This window comes from Embiotoca jacksoni, unplaced genomic scaffold, assembly GCF_022577435.1.
Source record: "Embiotoca jacksoni isolate LCO1_2020_lvr unplaced genomic scaffold, fEmbJac1.0.p SCAF_4, whole genome shotgun sequence".
Taxonomy (NCBI): Eukaryota; Metazoa; Chordata; class Actinopteri; family Embiotocidae; genus Embiotoca; species Embiotoca jacksoni.
The window spans coordinates 14,305,596-14,325,004 of NW_027185392.1; the positions used below are offsets into that span (position 1 = coordinate 14,305,596).

Consider the following 19,409-nt stretch of genomic DNA (forward strand, 5'->3'; position numbering starts at 1 on the left):
CTCCTCATCCGTTTGGCTGAATTCTACCTGATTTTGATAGTAAAAAAAATAAAAATAAATAAATGTGGTTTACGTAAATTAAGAGACAGTGTAAACCCTGGCGGACTTTAAAGTATAACCCCCAAAATGTGCAGATATTAAAAGTAGAGCAGAGAAGTTGAGTTGAAGAAGGTTAAACTTCAATATATATATAAAAAAAAAACTTCAAAAGATCTCGAAGAAGAAGAATCGAAAATATTCACTTTCTGATTCTTTCTTGTAAATGCTAAAAAAAAATAAAATAAAATAAAAAAAAATACCAATCTGGCTTCAAAAACATTTACACCTGACAGAAGAAACATTTAGAAAAAAAAAAAAACCCCTCTTCTTTTTTGTTTGTTTTTTTATTCGCTCACACTAACAGCTAGCAGCAAGTCTTCAAGTTCCTAAAAGGATCTTTGACCTCGGGACGGGGCTGCTCGTGTATTTGTGTCCCGTTATCTACGTTTTCTGTGACACAAGTCAGACGTGTAATTTTCCAGACATTTAGCAGCGTTGAGAAAATGCCAACGCCACCGATGGCTGCACAGAAAAAAAAAAATGTAGAACACATATGTAGAGATTGTTGTTTATGAGGAGATGGGGGCGGTAATCATAATGATATTCAATGGTTCTGCACATGCACAGACTGGAGTTATGGGGACGACTCAAAAACAAAAACATGGCTGGTGTTGCTTGAAATGAATCTTCACCAAATGTTAAGTTTACTACAGTCTTTTTTTTTTTTTCAAACTTTTAAGACAAATATTCATGTGTAGAAGCTTTTTTTTTTTTTTTTTTCCCCCAAACTGCCACACTAAACCTAAAGGTGTGTTAAAGTCACCACCGTCAGCGTGTGGTGTGTTCGGGTCAGCAGATGGACTTTACATTAACTCCACAGGCCTGAAATGTCACAAAAACGTGTCACAGTACAACAAAGGGTCCCGCGGGAGTATGGAGGTGGAGAGGGAAGCGTGTGGGGAGACAAACCGAGGCTGCTTAATCAGAATTCATTCAAAAAATAAAAAAATAAAAGGCAAAATAACTAAGGAGACCGTTGAGATTAAAAAAAAACAAAAAAAAACCCGACTCGATCCAAAACTGCGCGTGTTTGTGTATTTGTACGAGGGCGGATCAAAAAGTGACGAGATTGCTAAAGTTTTGTCTGAACTCTGACGAGCGCGGAGCGGCAGGAAGCCGTAACCTTCGGAGTAAGTTGCGTCGCCGGATGAAACGTCAGCATCGGTCACGCGTGCGACGCGAGCGCACTTGTGGTTTCACCGGAGGCCCGGAACCTGAGCAGAGCGCACGGAGAATGTGATGTCGAATTTTTGGGGAACAGAGGGAAGTGGCTGGGAGACAAATTCGGTAAGCATGAGCGGTGGAGAGCCACGGCTGTTTCTTTTTTTTGTTTTTTTTTAAGGGGACAAACATGTTTGGGTGGGTGGTGGTGGTGGTGGTGGTTCTTGGTGCACAACCCTGCCGAATGTCAAAGGAAACCACACCCGGTTCTGCTCCTTGACCCGATGCGCCTTATTTGGTCTCGGGACAGCGAGGTTCAGCCTGTCACTCAATGTCTCTCAGAACCCCTCACTGCTTCACTGCCTTGCGATCCGAAGCATTTCAAAGGTTATTGTTCATTAACCAATTTTGGGGGTTTGACATAAACCCCGACGTGCTCTCTCTGCTCGAGTCCCATGATGAAAATCGCAATTGCGTCTGCGCTCACAAAAGTCGGGCGCTGCTTATTCACCAAGGTTATGTCTTTCTGCAGCTCCGTGGGTTCGGACATTGTCCTGCAAAGGTTTTTTTCCATTAGCGTCATCCTGTGCACAGAATCCCCGCTGTGCGTCAAATGAGAACGAGTAATCCTGAAAGCATTAGCATCAGTTTTTGCAACTGGGAATTTGGATGAACTGTTAACGTTACAGATGTGAGTGATCAAACAAGTGCTTATGGAGTGTGTCACTCGATTATCTTCCGGCGGGGGGTGTGCCGACAAATTTTCATACAGTACAGGATAGCAAGTGTTTTCGTTAGGACGGGTTAAAAAAATAAAAAAAGTAGCTTTCTGGAATGCAGGTCTCATCAGATATTTTTTCTTTGGCACGGCTGTCAGCTGTGGGCAGTGGAACAACAGGCCCTGAGGGGAAGCCCGTTTCCATCTCCTCCACTCTCCCGTCTGTTCAGAACAGCCACTGCAGACCCACAGACCACTGTCTAATAAGTCCTACTTGCCAAGAGAGGCTGTCGAGCAGCAAAAATACAGCTTGTATCATTTTATTTGCTGGCTGCGGATAATGAACATTAAAGCGAGGTTCCCTGATTAAAGACACATGGCTAAAATAATCTTCAAATGGACCACGGATCAGTTTCTGTCGAATAAATCAAAGTTTACGTGTGCCATCTGTAATAATAATATCGGCGAGCTTGCCGCTTTCTTTATCCTTTAAGTTATTCTACAAGCAGCTTTTTAATGAAAAGAAAGTTCAAAAAAAAAAGAAAGAAAGAACCGAAACCCGTCAGTTGAAATCAAGCTGCAGGACTACGGTGTATGTTTATCGTATATTTCCGGCGGCAAGCTTGAAGTTTCTTTTACATGAAATGAGGTGAAATTGAACTATTCGGTTCCCGGCACACCCCCGGGTCTGTGAACGCGTATGTGCTGTGCGTCGTGAGTTGAGAGGGTGAGGGAGGGGGGGGGAGGATGGGCGGAGTTAGGAACCTCTGTCTGTACTTGCTTTCCTTACTTGAGCCCTCCGGAGGGGACGGTGTGGCACTTCTTGTGCTCCAGCAGCTGCTCGGGCGTCTTGAGGAACTTGTGGCACACGTCGCACTCAAACATTCGCGTGATGAGGTGGATCTGGAGGTGCCGCTCGTACATGCTGCGCGTCTTGCACACAAAGTTGCAGAAGACGCACTCAAAACCTGGAGGGAGCGGAAAGAGGAAGAAAAAGGCGAGTTAAGACGGTGGGGGGGGGGGGGGGTGTCCTGTTTGACCTGCGTCTGGTTGTGGTCTGATGACGCATTCAGGTTTTATAAATAGTATGTATATATATATATTAAAAAAAACAAAATAAAAAAAAAAGCACGATTTCTGTCCTCAGTTACTTACTGCCTAGTTTAAAAGAGCATTAAGGAAAGGAACACAAAAAAATAAATAAATAAAGAGTAGGATTTTGTTTTTAAATTTTGCTCTCAAGTAAAAAAAAAAAAAAAAAAGTCCAAATAAAGTTGCATTTTATATTTCCGGAGCAAAATTACATTTCAAGATTAAAGTCAAACTTTTGAGAATAAATCAAACTACTTGCTTTGCGTAGGTGATTCTATAAGAGATCTTCTGTAGCGTTGTGTGCCTTGTGTTGAGCAAAAAGCAAATCATGTCTCTTTAAGCGGACGAACACAGTTTGGTAATTAGGACTTTAAAAGAGATCGTGCCAAAAAAAATTGGGTCTGTTCAGAAGTAGAAACCAGAAACTTGGAGGAAGTGGCTGCATTCATGCGGACCGAAATAGCTGGAGAAGGACAGATGCAAAGTTGTCGATGGTTACACCTGCACGCAATACAGAGGATGCGTTGTATCACAAGACACAATTGATCATGTTGTTTGATCCTGAAGATGTGGAGCGCTGCGTTTAAGGCATTTTGACTTCATGCACGAAATCTAATTTCCACTTTTTTTCCCTCGACATTTCCACTTTATTAAGTTAGTTTAAACAAATAAAAAAAATCTTCCCCCTAAATTTGTTTTTTCTCAATGTTTACCTCAAACCATATCAGTCAAAACAGAAGCAGCAGGAGCTGAGATATCTTAACTTTGATTCCTGAACAGGGCTTGAGCTCTAAAAAAAACAAAAAACCACTGAATCCTGAGATTCCCACAACAAATCCTGATATTTAGTTCAGATCCTCCTGACTGGTAAACAACCACAACTTCACACAGTTGTTGTTGTTGTTGTTGTTGCTGCTGCTTCAGTTTGAAACAACAACATCTTCCATCCATCCATTATCTATACCCGCTTTGTCCTGAACAGGGTCAAGGGGGGTCTGGAGCCGATCCCAGCTCACTTTGGGCGAAGGCAGGGTTCAGTCCATCACAGGGCCAACACAGAGAGACAGACAGAAACGAAGACCATTCACGCTCTCATTCACCAATAAACCTGAAATGCGCGTCTGTGGGCGGTGGGAGGAAGCCGGAGAGAACCCACGCAGGCACGGGGAGAACATGCAAACTCCACACAGAAAGGCCCGAGCCCGGGATCGAACCCGGGATCGAACCCGGAGCCTTTTCACTGCGGGGCGACGGTGCTAACCGCGATTTATCCCGTCAGACCTCAGAAAGCGCCTCCAGAGCTACACGTGTCTATCATTATATCCACAGGCTGAGTGGCAGCAGTATTCCTCATGACTAGTAAGCTAATCTTCGTGTGTAAAACTGGCAGAGTGGTGCCTAATAGAAGAGGGAAAATAATTCACAACAGCCTGGACTAGACTACATTCAATCACACGAGCGAAGTAATGCTGCGGCTGCGGGAAGCGTTTGCAGTGTTGCTGATTTAATGGATGCATTTTTGAAGGCCAGACGAAGGCAAGTAAGTGATGCCTCATCTTCTTACGTCTGTCGCCCAGTGAGCACCTTCCCGCCCAGAGTGTTTAGTCTTAATAGACCTTTAAAAGACCAGGGTAATTATAGTGTAGAAGAGCTCAATGGCTTTAAAGCTCCTGAAAACTTACTTTCTCAATCAGCTGCTTACTATGAGGAATGGGGGGGGGGGGGGGGGGGTGAGATGTGGGTGGGTGGGTGGGTGGGGCGCCAGGATGGACCCAAACTTTTCTGCCAAAACTTAAGAGGTGAGTTGATTTTCCACACGAGAGATTTGTGCTTTTCTTTTTCTCAGTGCTCGTCTAACTGGTTTGAAATTGGTGGTCAGTTTCAATCAGTTTCTGATGGAAGCTGGTGGGTTGTTTGGAAACTGTAATTCAAATCTGACCAACATCAGCAACTGATCTAAAAAAAAAAAAATTTACAGGAAGATGTTTTTTTCAACTTTGATTACTGCTTATTCAATCATGAACGTTGAAGATTTGAAGCCAAGTTTTCAGGGGCTTTAAAATGATGGAGTGTATCTGACAGTTCCCATAATTCCTTGCCTTTGTCAGACTTGTCCTCAGTTCCTGATCCCGAGTGGCTGCCGGAGCTGGACTGGCTGCCGGCGGAGGAGGGCGGGGCTAGCAGGCTCTTGAGTTCTTCGTTACCGTGGGTGAGGTCTCCGCCCTCTGAGCTGTTGAGTGAGTCGCTGAGGGCCGAGAGGGACGACGAGGTGCTCTTGGTCTCGCTGAGGGGACTTCTTGAGTTCAGACCTGGACACACGAGGCCAGAGGGTCGAACGCAAGACACTGTTGTCATAATGATCGAAAAGTAGTGATAGCGGAAAAAGTATAGCAGCTTCATCTCTTAAGAAAAACCTAGGACAAAGATATTTAAAAATTCTGCATAAATTGTGGGCTTTGCTTTTTGCAGAAAATCAGTTTCTAGATCCTCATTGTTATCCACACGCACACACATGCACACACACACACACACACACACACACACACACACACACACGCGCACAACATTAAAGCAGGGAGCCTCGATAGTCCTGCACTCTGACTGAGGCCCTGCTGCCAGTCCAATCAAGATGCAGTGTGCTCTTATTGATCCCCTGCTCTAAGTCGGCAATTCAATGGGCAGAGAGAGGGAATTAGACGGGGAGGAGGTGCTGAGGAGCGCGGGTCATGGCCGAAGGAGCTAAGATGGCGGGAGCATCTCGGGGCACAGCTCAACAAATGGCATTCACTCAGGAGGCATTGAAAAGGAGGGAGAAGAGCCTGCACGGATCCCCAAAAGTTTGACCTCTCTTTTTAATAGGGGGCTCCAACACAAACATACGAGGATGTACACATTTAGTGCATGTGGGATTGTTATAAAAGTAGTGCATTTATTTTGACTACAGTCGTGATCTCACATTGAGGAAGCTTCTACCACCTTTGCTGCAGTATTTATCATGTGTGTACTTTCTTTCATAGTTTTCCAAAGACTGATGCCAAAGGATACAAGTTAAAGGGAAAAATGGATGCTGCTCTGAGCCACTGGGACTTGACCTTAAAACATCTCTTAACTAAAAAAATATTCCATTTTCTGTTTTACCAAAGAGCTTCACTTGTGCCTTCCTGGCAACTTTGACGATATGAGAAGAGAAATCAAGAAGCAAACACTCACCGCTCCCTGACCAACCTCCCTCCCCCTGCAGAGTCCAGCTTCACGGGGGGGTCGGTTTGAACTGTGACACCTGCTGAGCTCTGCCATCTCTTGCCTGGATGTGTCCACATGGTTGACCAGTTAACTAGCCTTTTACAGCCTGTCAGGCCTCCCTCTTAAGTTGTGCTCTAACCACCTGAAGCTTTGACACCTTCACCAACGGCTGGGTCGTGACAAAATTATTTAAATCTTCAACAATAAAAGGGAGGATGCGTGTTTATGAAGTTTACAGTGACTGTAAGCCCCTCTTCTCTACATTTGTGTGTTTGTTGGTGGTGTCCATCTTGTGCGAGACTGAGATAAATGCCAAACCGGGCTGAGAGACTTAAAAGATGGCCACACTGGCATCGTAAACTCAGCTCGTCTCCAAAGGACCCAAGGCCTATTGATTTTTTTCCCCTCAGGCACGATAAGGGCCAACCTTCCCAGATAAACAAGGCCACTGTGGCCTCTGAAAGACCCCTCAGCTGTCTGGGCCGGACAATCCCACCCACCCACCCACACACACCCACACCCACATCCACACACATACACACACACAGTGCAAGAGCAAAACGTCAGCAATAAACTGGACAAAGCTGTTTTAGACAAAAACAGTCATATCGACCACCAGAGGTTCAGACCGGCAGCTTTAAAAGTCCAGAGAAGGTCGATTGGAGGAGGCCTGTTTGTGAAAGCCAGTTCTGCTGCTTGTCTTTCCCCGTGTCCTCCGAACTGTGTGTTTATCAAGTGTTACATTATGACGTTTTCACTTCAAACAGCCCACGCTGATTTCCTTTAATAAAAAGTAAAGAGCTACATAACCATCCATAAATATTTGGACAGTTTGCATTGAGCTGACTCCGCATATGAACTGAGGCTGAACTGATTAGTCGCTTAGTTGATCAACAGAAAATGAACTGCCATTGATTTTGATTTCTGATTATTTGTCATTTAAAAAAAAGTTTTTTTTTCTTAAAATGTGATTTTTGTTTTCTTGTTTTCAACAAAATACACAACATACAAAAAAACAAAACATTTTATATATATATATATATACAGTAAATATAAAGTTGTGATAGGCATTTCATTGATTCACACACAAAATAATTGGTAGGTTCATTGATAATGATAAAGTGAGCGGTGGAGGAACTGCTTGTCTACAACTGCACAAAAAAATTGGTCTGAATACAAACATAAAAACAGCTCTGGTTCTCCAAACCCTTAAAGCTGAGAGGGAGCTCTTTTAACCTCACTCGTTGTTTAAATTTAAACCCCATGTGTTGGAGTACAGAGCCAAAACAATAGGAAATGTGTCACTGTCCAAATACTGCACTGCATTTCTATTCTGAGCTGCGAACAAGAGCCACAATGTGTAAGCTACCACCCACTCTTACATGTGAGAGTAATTTTGAAAATAACTCCATAAATCATTTTTGAAGGAGTTGAATCCTGTACTTTGCTGCTATCCAGTGCATGTTGGAGAACGCTTCAAGAACAGCAGAAACAAGAACGTTACCAGAGAGCGGAAATGATTTAGTGATTAATTGATTTGTCAATTGAAAGAAAACAATCTTTCAATTGAATATTTTAAGACATTTCTTTTCTTGTGTCAGCTTCTCAGATATGAAGCTTTTCAGCTTTTCTTTGTGTCATTCTCATAAACAATAATGTTTAGATTTTGGACTGCAAAAAAACCCCAAGTGATTTACAGATGGATATATTTTTCCTTTTTACCATTTTCTGACATTTTTTAAAAAAAATATAACAATATTCAGAACAACTGTGAGGGTTATTTCCAACCCTAGATCCCTCCAAAAACACATTAGAGAGATGATCTAATTAATGCTGTCACTCAAGAAGCATGAAAATGAGACTGTCTCTACCTGCATGTCCGGTGCTGATGTGGCTCTTCATGTCGCTCTCCTCCATGCAGACGTAGTCACAGACGCTGCAGCAGAGCGAGAACATCCACTGCTCCTTGTCCACATGGAGCGACATGTGGCTGACAAACTGGGCATTCAGCTCCGTCTGGAAACCACACACATGGCAGCTGGACAGAGAACCGAGAGGGAAATGAAGGAAAATGGTGAGAAGGAGAGGAGGGAGACAGTCAGATTTAGCGATATATTTTGCCTGCATAATTTGGTAAATGGTACAGCGTGGCTACTGTGATAAAGATGCAGACTTCTGTAATTCAGAAATGGTGAGACTGACCTATTTTCAAATCATGAGCCACGGTGAAAGGCTAAAGCTACATTTTGGGACATTTTCTGATTCGCTTTCTTGCCGAGAGTTAGATGAGCAGATTGAGAACGGTCATGTCTGTGCGCTAAAAATATGAAGCTGTAACTTTGAGACGATTAGCACGGCTTAACGTAAAAACTGGAAGCAAGAGGAAACAGCTAGCCTGGCTCTGGCACAAGTTTATAAACTGAACTACGATCAGATGTAAATCTCATCGCTGTGAGGTTTCTCTACAATCAGTGGAGACTCCAGGAAGCAACTGAGCCTGACCGAGACATATTTACTCAGTAAAAAAAGTTTTTACTCTTTGTTTTTTGTATGTATTAAGAAAACAAGATGTAGTGTGGTAATAAGGGAGCTTTAGAGTCACAGGTAGGCTCATTGTAGGCTCAAAGAGCCGGGCCTACGTTTTCCAGTCTTTATGCTGAGCTAACTATCTACGGCCTGTTGCTTCATGTTCTCAGGTTTAGAGCTGGGTATTGTTGAAAAAGTGTTGATACTGGCTGACTTCAATACAGGTTCTTGAAGAATAACTTTCCTCATTACTAATTTTATGAAATCAGTTTTTTAAAAAAAGAAAAAAGAATTACTTAACAGTACAAATCTTCAGGTTTCATGCAGTTCAAAGGGGGAGAGTGGAACTCACTTTGTTTTCTGTACCTAAAATTAACAAGATGTCTCCTTAGCGCCTCACATGCAAGCCATCGCTGGATGCTACATTTCAGGAAAGCGTCCTAAACACGCGCTATCCAGTTAAAAGCCTCCAGTTTCTGCACAATACAGTGGTGTGAAAAAGTGTTTGCCCCCTTCCTGATTTCTTATTTTTTTGCATGTTTGTCACACTTAAATGTTTCAGATCATCAAACAAATTTAAATATTAGTCAAAGATAACACAAGTAAACACAAAATGCAGTTTTTAAATGAAGGTTTTTTATTATTAAGGGAGAAAAAAAAAATAATCCAAACCCACATGGCCCTGTGTGAAAAAGTGTTTGCCCTCTAAACCTGATAACTGGTTGGGCCACCTTTAGCAGCAACAACTGCAATCAAGCATTTGCGATAACTTGCAATGAGTCTTTTACAGATGTGGAGGAATTTTGGCCCACTCATCTTTACAGAGTTGTTGTAATTCAGCCACATTGGAGGGTTTTCCAGCACGAACCGCCTTTTTAAGGTCATGCCACAGCATCTCAACAGGATTCAGGTCAGGACTTTGACGAGGCCACTCCAAAGTCTTCATTTTGTTTTTCTTCAGCCATTCAGAGGTGGACTTGCTGGTGTGTTTTGGATCATTGTCCTGCTGCAGAACCCAAGTTGGCTTCAGCTTGAGGTCACGAACAGATGGTCGGACATTCTCCTTCAGGATTTTTTGGTAGACGGTAGAATTCATGGTTCCATTTATCACAGCAAGTCTTCCAGGTCCTGAAGCAGCAAAACAGCCCCAGACCATCACACTACCACCACCATATTTTACTGTTGGTCTGATGTTCTTTTTCTGAAATGCGGTGTTACTTTTACGCCAGATGTAATGGGATACACACCTTCCAAAAAGTTCAGCTTTTGTTTCGTCAGTCCACAGAGGATTTTCCCAAAAGTTTTGGGGATCATCAAGATGTTTTCTGGCAAAAATGAGACGAGCCTTAATGTTCTTTTTGCTCAGCGGTGGTTTTTGTCTTGGAACTCTGCCATGCGGGCCATTTTTGCCGAGTCTCTTTCTTATGGTGGAGTCATGACCACTGACCTTAACTGAGGCAAGTAAGGCCTGCAGTTCTTTGGATGTTGTTGTGGGGTCTTTTGTGACCTCTCGGATGAGTTGTCGCTGCGCTCGTGGGGTAATTTTGGTCGGCCGGCCACTCCTGGGAAGGTTCACCACTGTTCCATGTTTTCTCCATTTGTGGATAATGGCTCTCACTGTGGTTCGCTGGAGTCCCAAAGCTTTAAAAACTTTAGGCTTTATAACCTTTTCCAGACTGATAGATCTCAATTACTTTCTTTCTCCTTTGTTCCTGAATTTCTTTGGATCTCGGCATGATGTCTAGCTTTTGAGGATCTTTTGGTCTACTTCACTTTGTCAGGCAGGTCCTATTTAAGTGATTTCTTGATTGAGGACAAGTGTGTCAGTAATCAGGCCTGGGTGTGGCTAGAGAAATTGAACTCAGGTGTGATAAACCACAGTTAAGTTATGTTTTAACAGGAGGGGGCAAACACTTTTTCACACAGGGCCATGTGGGTTTGGATTTTTTTTTTCTCCCTTAATAATAAAAACCATTTAAAAACTGCATTTTGTGTTTACTTGTGTTATCTTTGACTAATATTTAAATTTGTTTGATGATCTGAAACATTTAAGTGTGACAAATATGCAAAACAAATTGGAAATCAGGAAGGGGGCAAACACTTTTTCACACCACTGTATGTGGCCAGTTTGAAAGAGTGAAATAAGATGTTCTAATGTAAGATTTACTAATAAAAGTTGAAACCGGGGGATTTTATCTACATGTGCCGGTCGCCCAAGTCATGGCTATGTATGGTGAACATTGTGGCTCACTAAGGCTGAGACTTACTCCTTTGTAAACGGAGAAAAGGTTATGCATTTTAAAAACCTATCAGTGTAGAGGTAGCCTAGCTATCAAAATGTGGTACTGAATCACGAGGCCTTTCTCAATGGAAGATGGTTCTGAAGGAATTCTGCTGGTGCCATAAAAGTATATAAGTTCGGCCCTACAAAAGAACAGACATGAATGTGGTATCTATCTCTTCATCCGAATTCTTAGCAAGGTGAATAAGCACATTTACCAAATTGTCCAACTATTCCTCTGAGGACAGACAATGGACTAAAAAAAATACAGAGAATTAAAAACAGACTTTGAAAATAGAGCAGCAGGAGAGAAATGAATTCAGGAAATATCTCCGGATTTAATTTGACATTAAGGCAGCAGAGATGTATATATTAAAATATGCTTTGATTTGGTCCACTTTCGATCTCTGTTATTGGCTCATCAGTAGATGTAGGGGTGGCGTTTGGTGTGTTATCACTACCTGTAGTAATAAGGGCAGTTCTTGCGCTCAGCACAGTCAGCTGTAACAGCGCTGACGATCTGCTCAGCGTCTGTGTTGACCAGCTTGACAGAGTGGATGGTCAGGTGCTGATTGAGGTTAGCCCTGCACTTGGCTGCGTAAGGACACAGGTGACACTTGTACTTCCTCTCTTCTGCAAGAAAACAGACACAAGACCCTGGGTTACCGTAAACGTGACCTCCAGATGATGTTTCATTAAGGTGCTCTCAGCCTCTGAGCTTTTAAAGCAAGCTTTAACCTAATTGCTTAATGCCTGACCCTGCTTCACCTTCACCTGACACGGCCTCATAATCTGATCCTGAGAAGAGGAAGAAAAAAAAAACACAACTTGTGATGTCTCACAAAATTAACTTTGCTGGGATGCGCCCAGATATTTCTGTAGATGCCACAAGATGGTAAAACAAACACGAGGCACACATGAGAGTTTCCCCTTCCCTGATTTGTGAGCCCTTTAAAATTTACACAAAAACTCATTTTCTTTTATCCAAAAACAAATTAACATAACAACACATCTACTCCCCCTCAAACAACACGCGCACACGCACACGCGCGCACACCATTTGCCCCAAGGACATGAAGCCAGGCAACCTTTATGTCGCCGGGGAAACCAAAAAGACCATCACACTGACATATGCCCCTGCTTCTGCTCTCTGTGGTGTGGCCAAGCTGTTCACAGCCAACACTCTCAGATGGTGTGTGTGTGTGTGTGTGCGCTTGTCATGTAGTGTGTGTTAGCACATGCAAAATGTGAGAGCATGTCCAATTGTGTGGGGGCATTTTGTACACAAGCCTCCATTTGTGCTCTCAGTGATTTGGTCTGCTATCCCAAGTAGGTTGCATTAATTTCTAATCCAGAGGTTATTTTCTGCAAGTAAAACTCTATCGGCAGAATAATCATTATTATGTCCTTGTTTTTGTTTTTTTCACTAATAAGGACTGAGAGCGGGATTGTGGAAGACGGCTGATGGGGTAGAATGGATCAATCGGGAGCAAAGTGGGGCCAAGTTTGAAAACAGTGTAATCAGGACACAAGGGAGTGAGTGTGAGAGGGAAAGTGAAAGAGAGAACCAATCGTAGCCACATCGGAATTATTGGTGTGTCTCTGTCTGTCTCTGTGTGTGTGTGTGTGTGTGTGTGTGTGTGTGTGTGTGTGTGTGTGTGTGTGTGTGTGTGTGTGTGTGTGTGTGTGTGTAGATCCTCTGTCAGGCATCCTTCTAGCTGGGTAATTAGACGGGCAGTTTTCCCAGTGAGACTAATCATGGTAGTAATCTCTTTAAAGGAAGGGTAATCTAGTCTAGTCAACCTTATTTACTTAGTGTGGGAAGCATAAACACAAGCGCACATGTACAAACACAAAACCTCATATTGTACGTTAACAAAGAGATTTACATGTACAAGCTGGTGTGCAGCAGTAATGTGCACACAGGCTGATGATGTCATAGTGGGTGAGTGGTTATTTACCTGTGTGTAGAGACAGATGTCTAGAAAGGGTCTGCTGTCTACCGAACACCTTGCCACAGACGGGACAGGGGAAGAGCTGCTCATTTAGTCTCCACGGGGCAATCCCATTTCCCAGCTCACCATCGTCCTTTTCTGAGTCTGGAACACACACAACACACACACACACACACACACACACACACACACACACACACACACACACACACACACACACACACACACACACACACACACACACACACACGCACACACAGAGAGAGAGAGAAAACCATACTCATCATTCATTGCTGACAAGCAGCCACGATAATGTCTGCAGATGGACCGAACACTGTAAAGTCACGCTGCTGTAAATCAAACAAAGTTACTTAAGTTCAATATGTATTGATGTTGAAACTGTAACTACTACCAAACGACAACACACTGCCGTGCTACGTCATCATGTACTGACTGACGTGTTCTCTGAATTATTGGGCAACGTGTCGTTTCAACATATGAATAGGTTGAGAGGTAAAGGAACAGAAGGGGGGAAACGAATGCAAGAAAGGTCAGAGATAAACTTGGGAAAGCTGCTATCACAGTACAGTACATGGTACATGTCTTAACCACTAGCCAACCGGGACGCCCCACTTACATCCATCCATCTCTCAAGAGATTTAACACCAGTAAAGCAGCTGGATGGACACAGGACATTTGTCTTGCTTAGTCATTTATATTGTTTTAAAGCAATACTTTGACATTTAAGAAATATGCTGGTTCTCTTTCCTACTGAGAGTTAGATGAGAGCGTCAATGGCAGATTTAGTGGCGTCTAATTGTGAGGTCTCAGACTGTGATCAACTGAACATTCAATTTACGGTGGCCGCGAAACTTGCTGAAAAAGTTTCTCTCAAGTGTCAGTGTTCAGTATGTCCCTTCTGGGCTACAGTAGAAGAGGACCCGCCCCCACTTAGATATAAAGAGCTCATTCTATGGTAATAAAAACTCTACGATTCTTAGTTTCAGAATATAGCACACTAAATAAAAAAAAAATTCATGAAGCATGTCACTGCATATTAAGATGCTTTAAAGATACTGTCAGGTGTATTTCTGAACTTTGGACGAAGCCAGACCAGCTGTTTTATCTGCTCCGAGCTGCAGTATGCCAAACTAACCAAATATGTCTTGGGCTATTTTATCTTTTCTTCTTGAACTTTTTTATATTTGCTTGTATGCCATTGTATCTTTTTAATGGCAAAAAAGAAAACATACACACTAATGAGCCAAAACATTGTGACCACCGACACATACGGAAAACAATGTTGATCATCTTGCAACAGCACGACATGGAACAGGCAGTTCTGTTAACCAACGTGTTGAACGCGATAAAGATGGGCAGGTGTAAAGAGCTGAATGACTTTGACTAAGGACAGGTCTTTATAACTAGACAACTAAGCCTGAGCCTCTCTGAAACAACTTGTGATGTCACACAGCGGTCTGAGGAGGACAAATCCATGAATTAGTGAAAGGGTGGCGGGGGATGTGCCGGAACAAGTCTGATCCAAGTCTGACCGTGGCCGCTCCAACTCACAACTTACAGAACTTAAAGGATGTGCTGCTAACATCTCGGTGCCAGATACCACAGGGCACCTTCAGAGGTCTCGTAAAGGCCAATCGGGTCGCAGCTGTTTTGGCGGCACACAACAGAATATTAATCAGGGGCAGTCATGTCATAGTGTTTTGGCTTATAAGTATACATAAAAGATGAATCATTTTATACAGTATTCTCTTTCGGTAAAGGGGCCCGCCAATCAATGCTAACAGACATGGAGGACATGGGAACAACTCGGAAAAAGAGACAAACACACAAATTTACAAGAGGTGGATGAATTCAATCAACGTTAAATGAATGATTCTTCCTTTAGGATTATGCATCAAGTAAAGCATCGTGTTTTCTCATTTGGCTCCCTTAAACAACATATCTGTTCCAAGTATCACAAAGCCAGAAACCAGAAGGTAAAACAGTACATTAATTTAAAAAAAAAAAAAAAAAGTGACACAAATCTATTTCCTTATTTTCTTACAACATTTCCTGACATATAAAAAAGAAAAAGTGTAATTCTCTTTGCAAGACAACTGGTACACAATGGAGTACTTAGCTAACCCACAACACTGTAGCCTGTTTGCCATCATTTGACAGATGCTCCTTGTCCAGCCCGCGGGTGGGATACAACGTAAATGCATTCTTAATGTCAATAACAAGCATCAGTCCTTTGCTCTGAACCCTGCAGCCAAAGTATACCACGGCAGCTCTCCTCACTATACTGTGCTGCGTGTCACTCCTTCCCTTCATCCAGTCCTCAATAAAAGAAATAAAAAGAATGAGACAGTATTTTCAGCCGCTTTCAGAGATTCAAATTGAAGTTACTGCTTTGAATTAAATCTTGCCATGTGAATAGAGCAAGGAGTAATTCACAAGGGTGAAAGCATGTGCTACTCTTCTCATTGTGAAGCACAAGTTCCACAGATGGATGTAGGATTTTTATTTGTCGTCTATATTGTTCAGAGAACAGGCTGCAGATGCTGGCCTTGGCCAAATGTTTGCATATGTAAGGCATAAAAAGGATAAAGGATTCTTCAAGTGCGGTTTTATTTTTTATGACGATAAAAGGGAGCAGCACTTCTCCATCCTCCTGCGGACAAACTTTGAGTTTGGATGGAATTGTTTGGATTGGTCAGATGGAAATCAGTGGTCATACACTTAACAATTCTGACTTTATAAAGGAGAACAAATGAGACGGAGAACCATTAAGAAACATAATCCACAGAGGATATTTAGCAACAAATGGTGCCGCTTGCCGTCACAATTTAAAAGTCGCCCAACAAAACAGTCCAGCCGAATGATGAGGTGTTCGCAGATGTTTGAATGCCACAATGAGGAGAAGCAAAGAACGTTTTCTGGCATTTGGGGGCAGGTTTTTGTGGCAAGTGGTAAAGAACAGATGGTGGTGTGAAAGGACATTTTACTGCTGTTGCACTGACTCACACAACCTGGAGCTTTTTTTTTTTTTTTTCTGTATCTGTCTCATTTAAAGCGCCTTTTTGCCCTCCGTATGCAAACGAGTACATTTGCGTTGTGCGCCTTTATTTATTTGCTTTATTTATGTCACACTATCCCTCAGATTTTTGGAACTATCAATGTAAGACACGGCACATTCAGTTTGATTCAAGAACAAAATACAATTATTTATGGATTTAAATTATTCTTTTTCAAATAAGAGGGACTCGTCTACTGACATATGAAAAGTATATTTTATTTACACCAGTAAAGAGGGACACAGAATGAGGGCAGGATGTATTTGGACAGTAGACAAAACCTTCAATAATTAATCAAAAGTAATATAATCTCATTGCTTATTTTAGGAAATCTTAAATTTTTTTCTTCCCGTAAAATTATTTATATTTCTGATCTTAGTTCTGAGAGGATACACTTAGTTTGAACTGTATTTAAATTATTAATGATTACACAGTATTTTCAAAATTTAGCTAAAAGATTCATGCAATGGACCAAAGACTGAAATCTTAAGTTTGAAAAAATTCTCACAACATGTGGATCAGTTTGAACTGGAGCTGAAATGAAGAGTTGATGTACAAACAATCATCAACTGTTTTCATAATCAATGATTTAAGTTGATTTTAAAACCTGGTTGGAGTTTCTCCGGTGGGAGGATTTACTGCTTTTCTGTCTTTTATTTGATTATAAACTGAATACGTATGTGTTTTGGACTGTTGGTCCGACAAAACAAAACATCAGAAGACGGCGCTTTGGGCTCTGGGAAGTAATGATCGTTACTTTATTACTATTTTTTATTCAAGAAAAAAAAAGGCCAGATTGATCCCTGGTGGAAATAATTGTAGAATTTAACCATCATCTTGCTGCCGGTTCATCACTCACGAGTCCTTTTTGCTGCACGCCGGGAGCTCATCTCTGTAACAGGGGTGAGTTAGGGCACGTATGTGACTGTAAACGCATTCAAGTAGACCAGTGTAGCAACACCTGCCTGTAAACTAAGCAAGTAATGAGCCAAGGCAGCGTGTGTGTTTGCGGTTCCTCTCACACGCACACAGTAAAGTCAGACTGGTGGTAAAGGCGTCACAACTCAATACATGACAGGAAACTTGAGTTCCTGCGACCTGTTTGACCTGTCCGTCTCTGACTTTCTGACCTCGTACATTAGCTGGACTCAGCGGCCCCGATATCAGACTACAAACTCTTTGTCACTGCACGGCCTATTCTGTGAATCCCCCACCCTCTTATGGGGTTTTGTAGCTAAAGCTTAGCACATAAAAGCATTAACTTCTCCTGACTCACACAAGTGAGACCAGGGGACGGCTCGGTCACACGGGGTGATGAGAAGCCGGACAGCGCGGGCTCAAGGCCATGACCTGGCAAACACACTGATGATTAAGCCAATTAGGGTGCAGAATGGGCCTTGAAGTGGTTAATGGTTTAATTAGTGCTATTAGAGCAGAAGAGAGGGACACAAACAAGAAACGAAGGATAGTGCTAAACCCCAGACTGGAGGGAGGAGACAGCGAACTCCTGAAGTCACACTGGTTATCACACAAACTCCCACTCGTTTATTCTTTCTTTCATGCAAGAAAAGCGCACAGTTTTCAGGCTCATCTCAGCATGATGGTTGTTGGACTCTCACTCCATTAGCAGCCGTAATTAAGAGCAGTTTTTTGTGTTAAAGGCAAACTGCTGAAGAGGATGCCGTTTACAGTTTAAGTAAAAAGAAGCAGATATATTGTTTTTGCCTGTTTAAATACTGGTACAAAGTTGGTCACAGCAAGTATGTTCATTTAAAATAAACTTAGCTAAACCTCATGTTTCATACGGCACTCATACAGTAAGGCTGATGAAGCCGCATTATTAAAATCTGAACATGGTTTCAACAGTAACAAACACAAAAATATGTTTGTCATTTACTGACTGTCATCGGACATTTCCATTTTTGAAGCTGATTAATATTTCTCAGTGTAAACTGATATATTTCAAGTTTATTCTGTTATTCTTGCACACAGCCCACATTAACTGCTGGACGCCTACAAACACCGAATTAGTCAACACAGTAATCACTATCGGTCACATGCTCGTGGTTATTACGCACATCGATCCATAGTTTTGTGTCATCTTCAGTGTTTTTCAGTTGAAGTGATGGTAAGTCTGAACAAACTAAAGACTTTCAGAACATCTATTATCCGCTTCTGGAAGTTGTGGCCCCTCTTTCCTTTTCTCCTGCTGTGACCACAGCAGCTGATAGGACTGGTTTTCCAGGAGAGTGCTCGCTCTTGAGTTCCTCTGGCTTCCCAAATTGGTACTTTGGCCTGGAAAACTATTTGTGTGTGTATATAAGAGGGGCGAGACAGTTGAGGTAACTATACGAGATTCCCTAATCAATCCTAACTTCTCCTGGGACCACTAACGGGATACATTTTGACCGTTATGTTATTCAGAGGGCCATCACAGTGTTATTTTATTTGCTCCAGTTCTGCTTTCAAAATATCTGATTCAAACTGCATCGTGTTAACTTACGTTAACACACCTCATATACACACAAATTTAGATAAAACATTAAAAACTTTATAATTTGTATTATTTTTAAACAATGCCAGAAGTGCATTGATAAATACAAATATTTGGAGAAATACCAGCTCAGTTTATAATTGAACAAATGGATGAATTACACAGGGTGTATTGTAGTAAATGTAAGATCAAAAAGTATGATGCTTGTGGAGAAAAGGTGGCATGAAGTGACAGGAAAAGATGGGTCACTGACCACTGAACTGAAAACCTGTTTATTGAAAGTCTGCCTTCTAACAGCTGCGGCTAGAAATGCTTACCAGTGTTTGGCTAACAGGTGATAACAGAGGGAGAAACAGAAAATAGAGACGCACTTAAAAAAAAGGAACAAGTGTAGATAGACACATGAAAGGGAAAAGAAAGTAAAACAGTACAACAGTTAAGTAAAAAAAAAAAAAAGAAAAAAAAAAGGAGAAAGCAGCAGAGGTTGGATGTGAAGCTTAAACACACAAGGGAAAGGGGAGGTGGGCTGGGCGAATTAACTTTCAGGACACTCTTGACACCCAGAAGCCAATCAGATTTTCATTAACTGGCAGAGGGACAGGCAAAGCTGGCACAAGCTAATTAACCTCTGGATCTCTCACTGCCAAAGGAGCATGGAGGGAAGTTCTGGGATGCCGTGAAGAGAGGGGGGAGAGGGAGGCAGGGGGATGCCCTGGGCACAGCCCTCAGGTTGGGGAAATGCGTGACAGTTCAGGAAGATCAG

General features: G+C 42.2%; 1 protein-coding gene across 2 annotated transcripts in view; it reads right to left on the reverse strand.

The window, feature by feature from the left end:
• The window catches only part of znf827 (zinc finger protein 827), a 74,077-nt gene that overhangs the window by 5,192 nt on the left and 49,476 nt on the right, over positions 1 to 19,409 (reverse strand). The window contains exons 9-13 of one of the 2 annotated variants that reach the window (XM_069167130.1): positions 13,082 to 13,219; positions 11,582 to 11,753; positions 8,185 to 8,351; positions 5,170 to 5,379; positions 2,769 to 2,946 (exon numbers count right to left, since the gene is read on the reverse strand). In XM_069167130.1, the coding sequence (XP_069023231.1) occupies positions 2,769 to 2,946; positions 5,170 to 5,379; positions 8,185 to 8,351; positions 11,582 to 11,753; positions 13,082 to 13,219 (865 nt within the window). The remainder of the gene's footprint in view (positions 1 to 2,768; positions 2,947 to 5,169; positions 5,380 to 8,184; positions 8,352 to 11,581; positions 11,754 to 13,081; positions 13,220 to 19,409) is intronic. The other variant, XM_069167131.1, reaches the window with a different exon arrangement.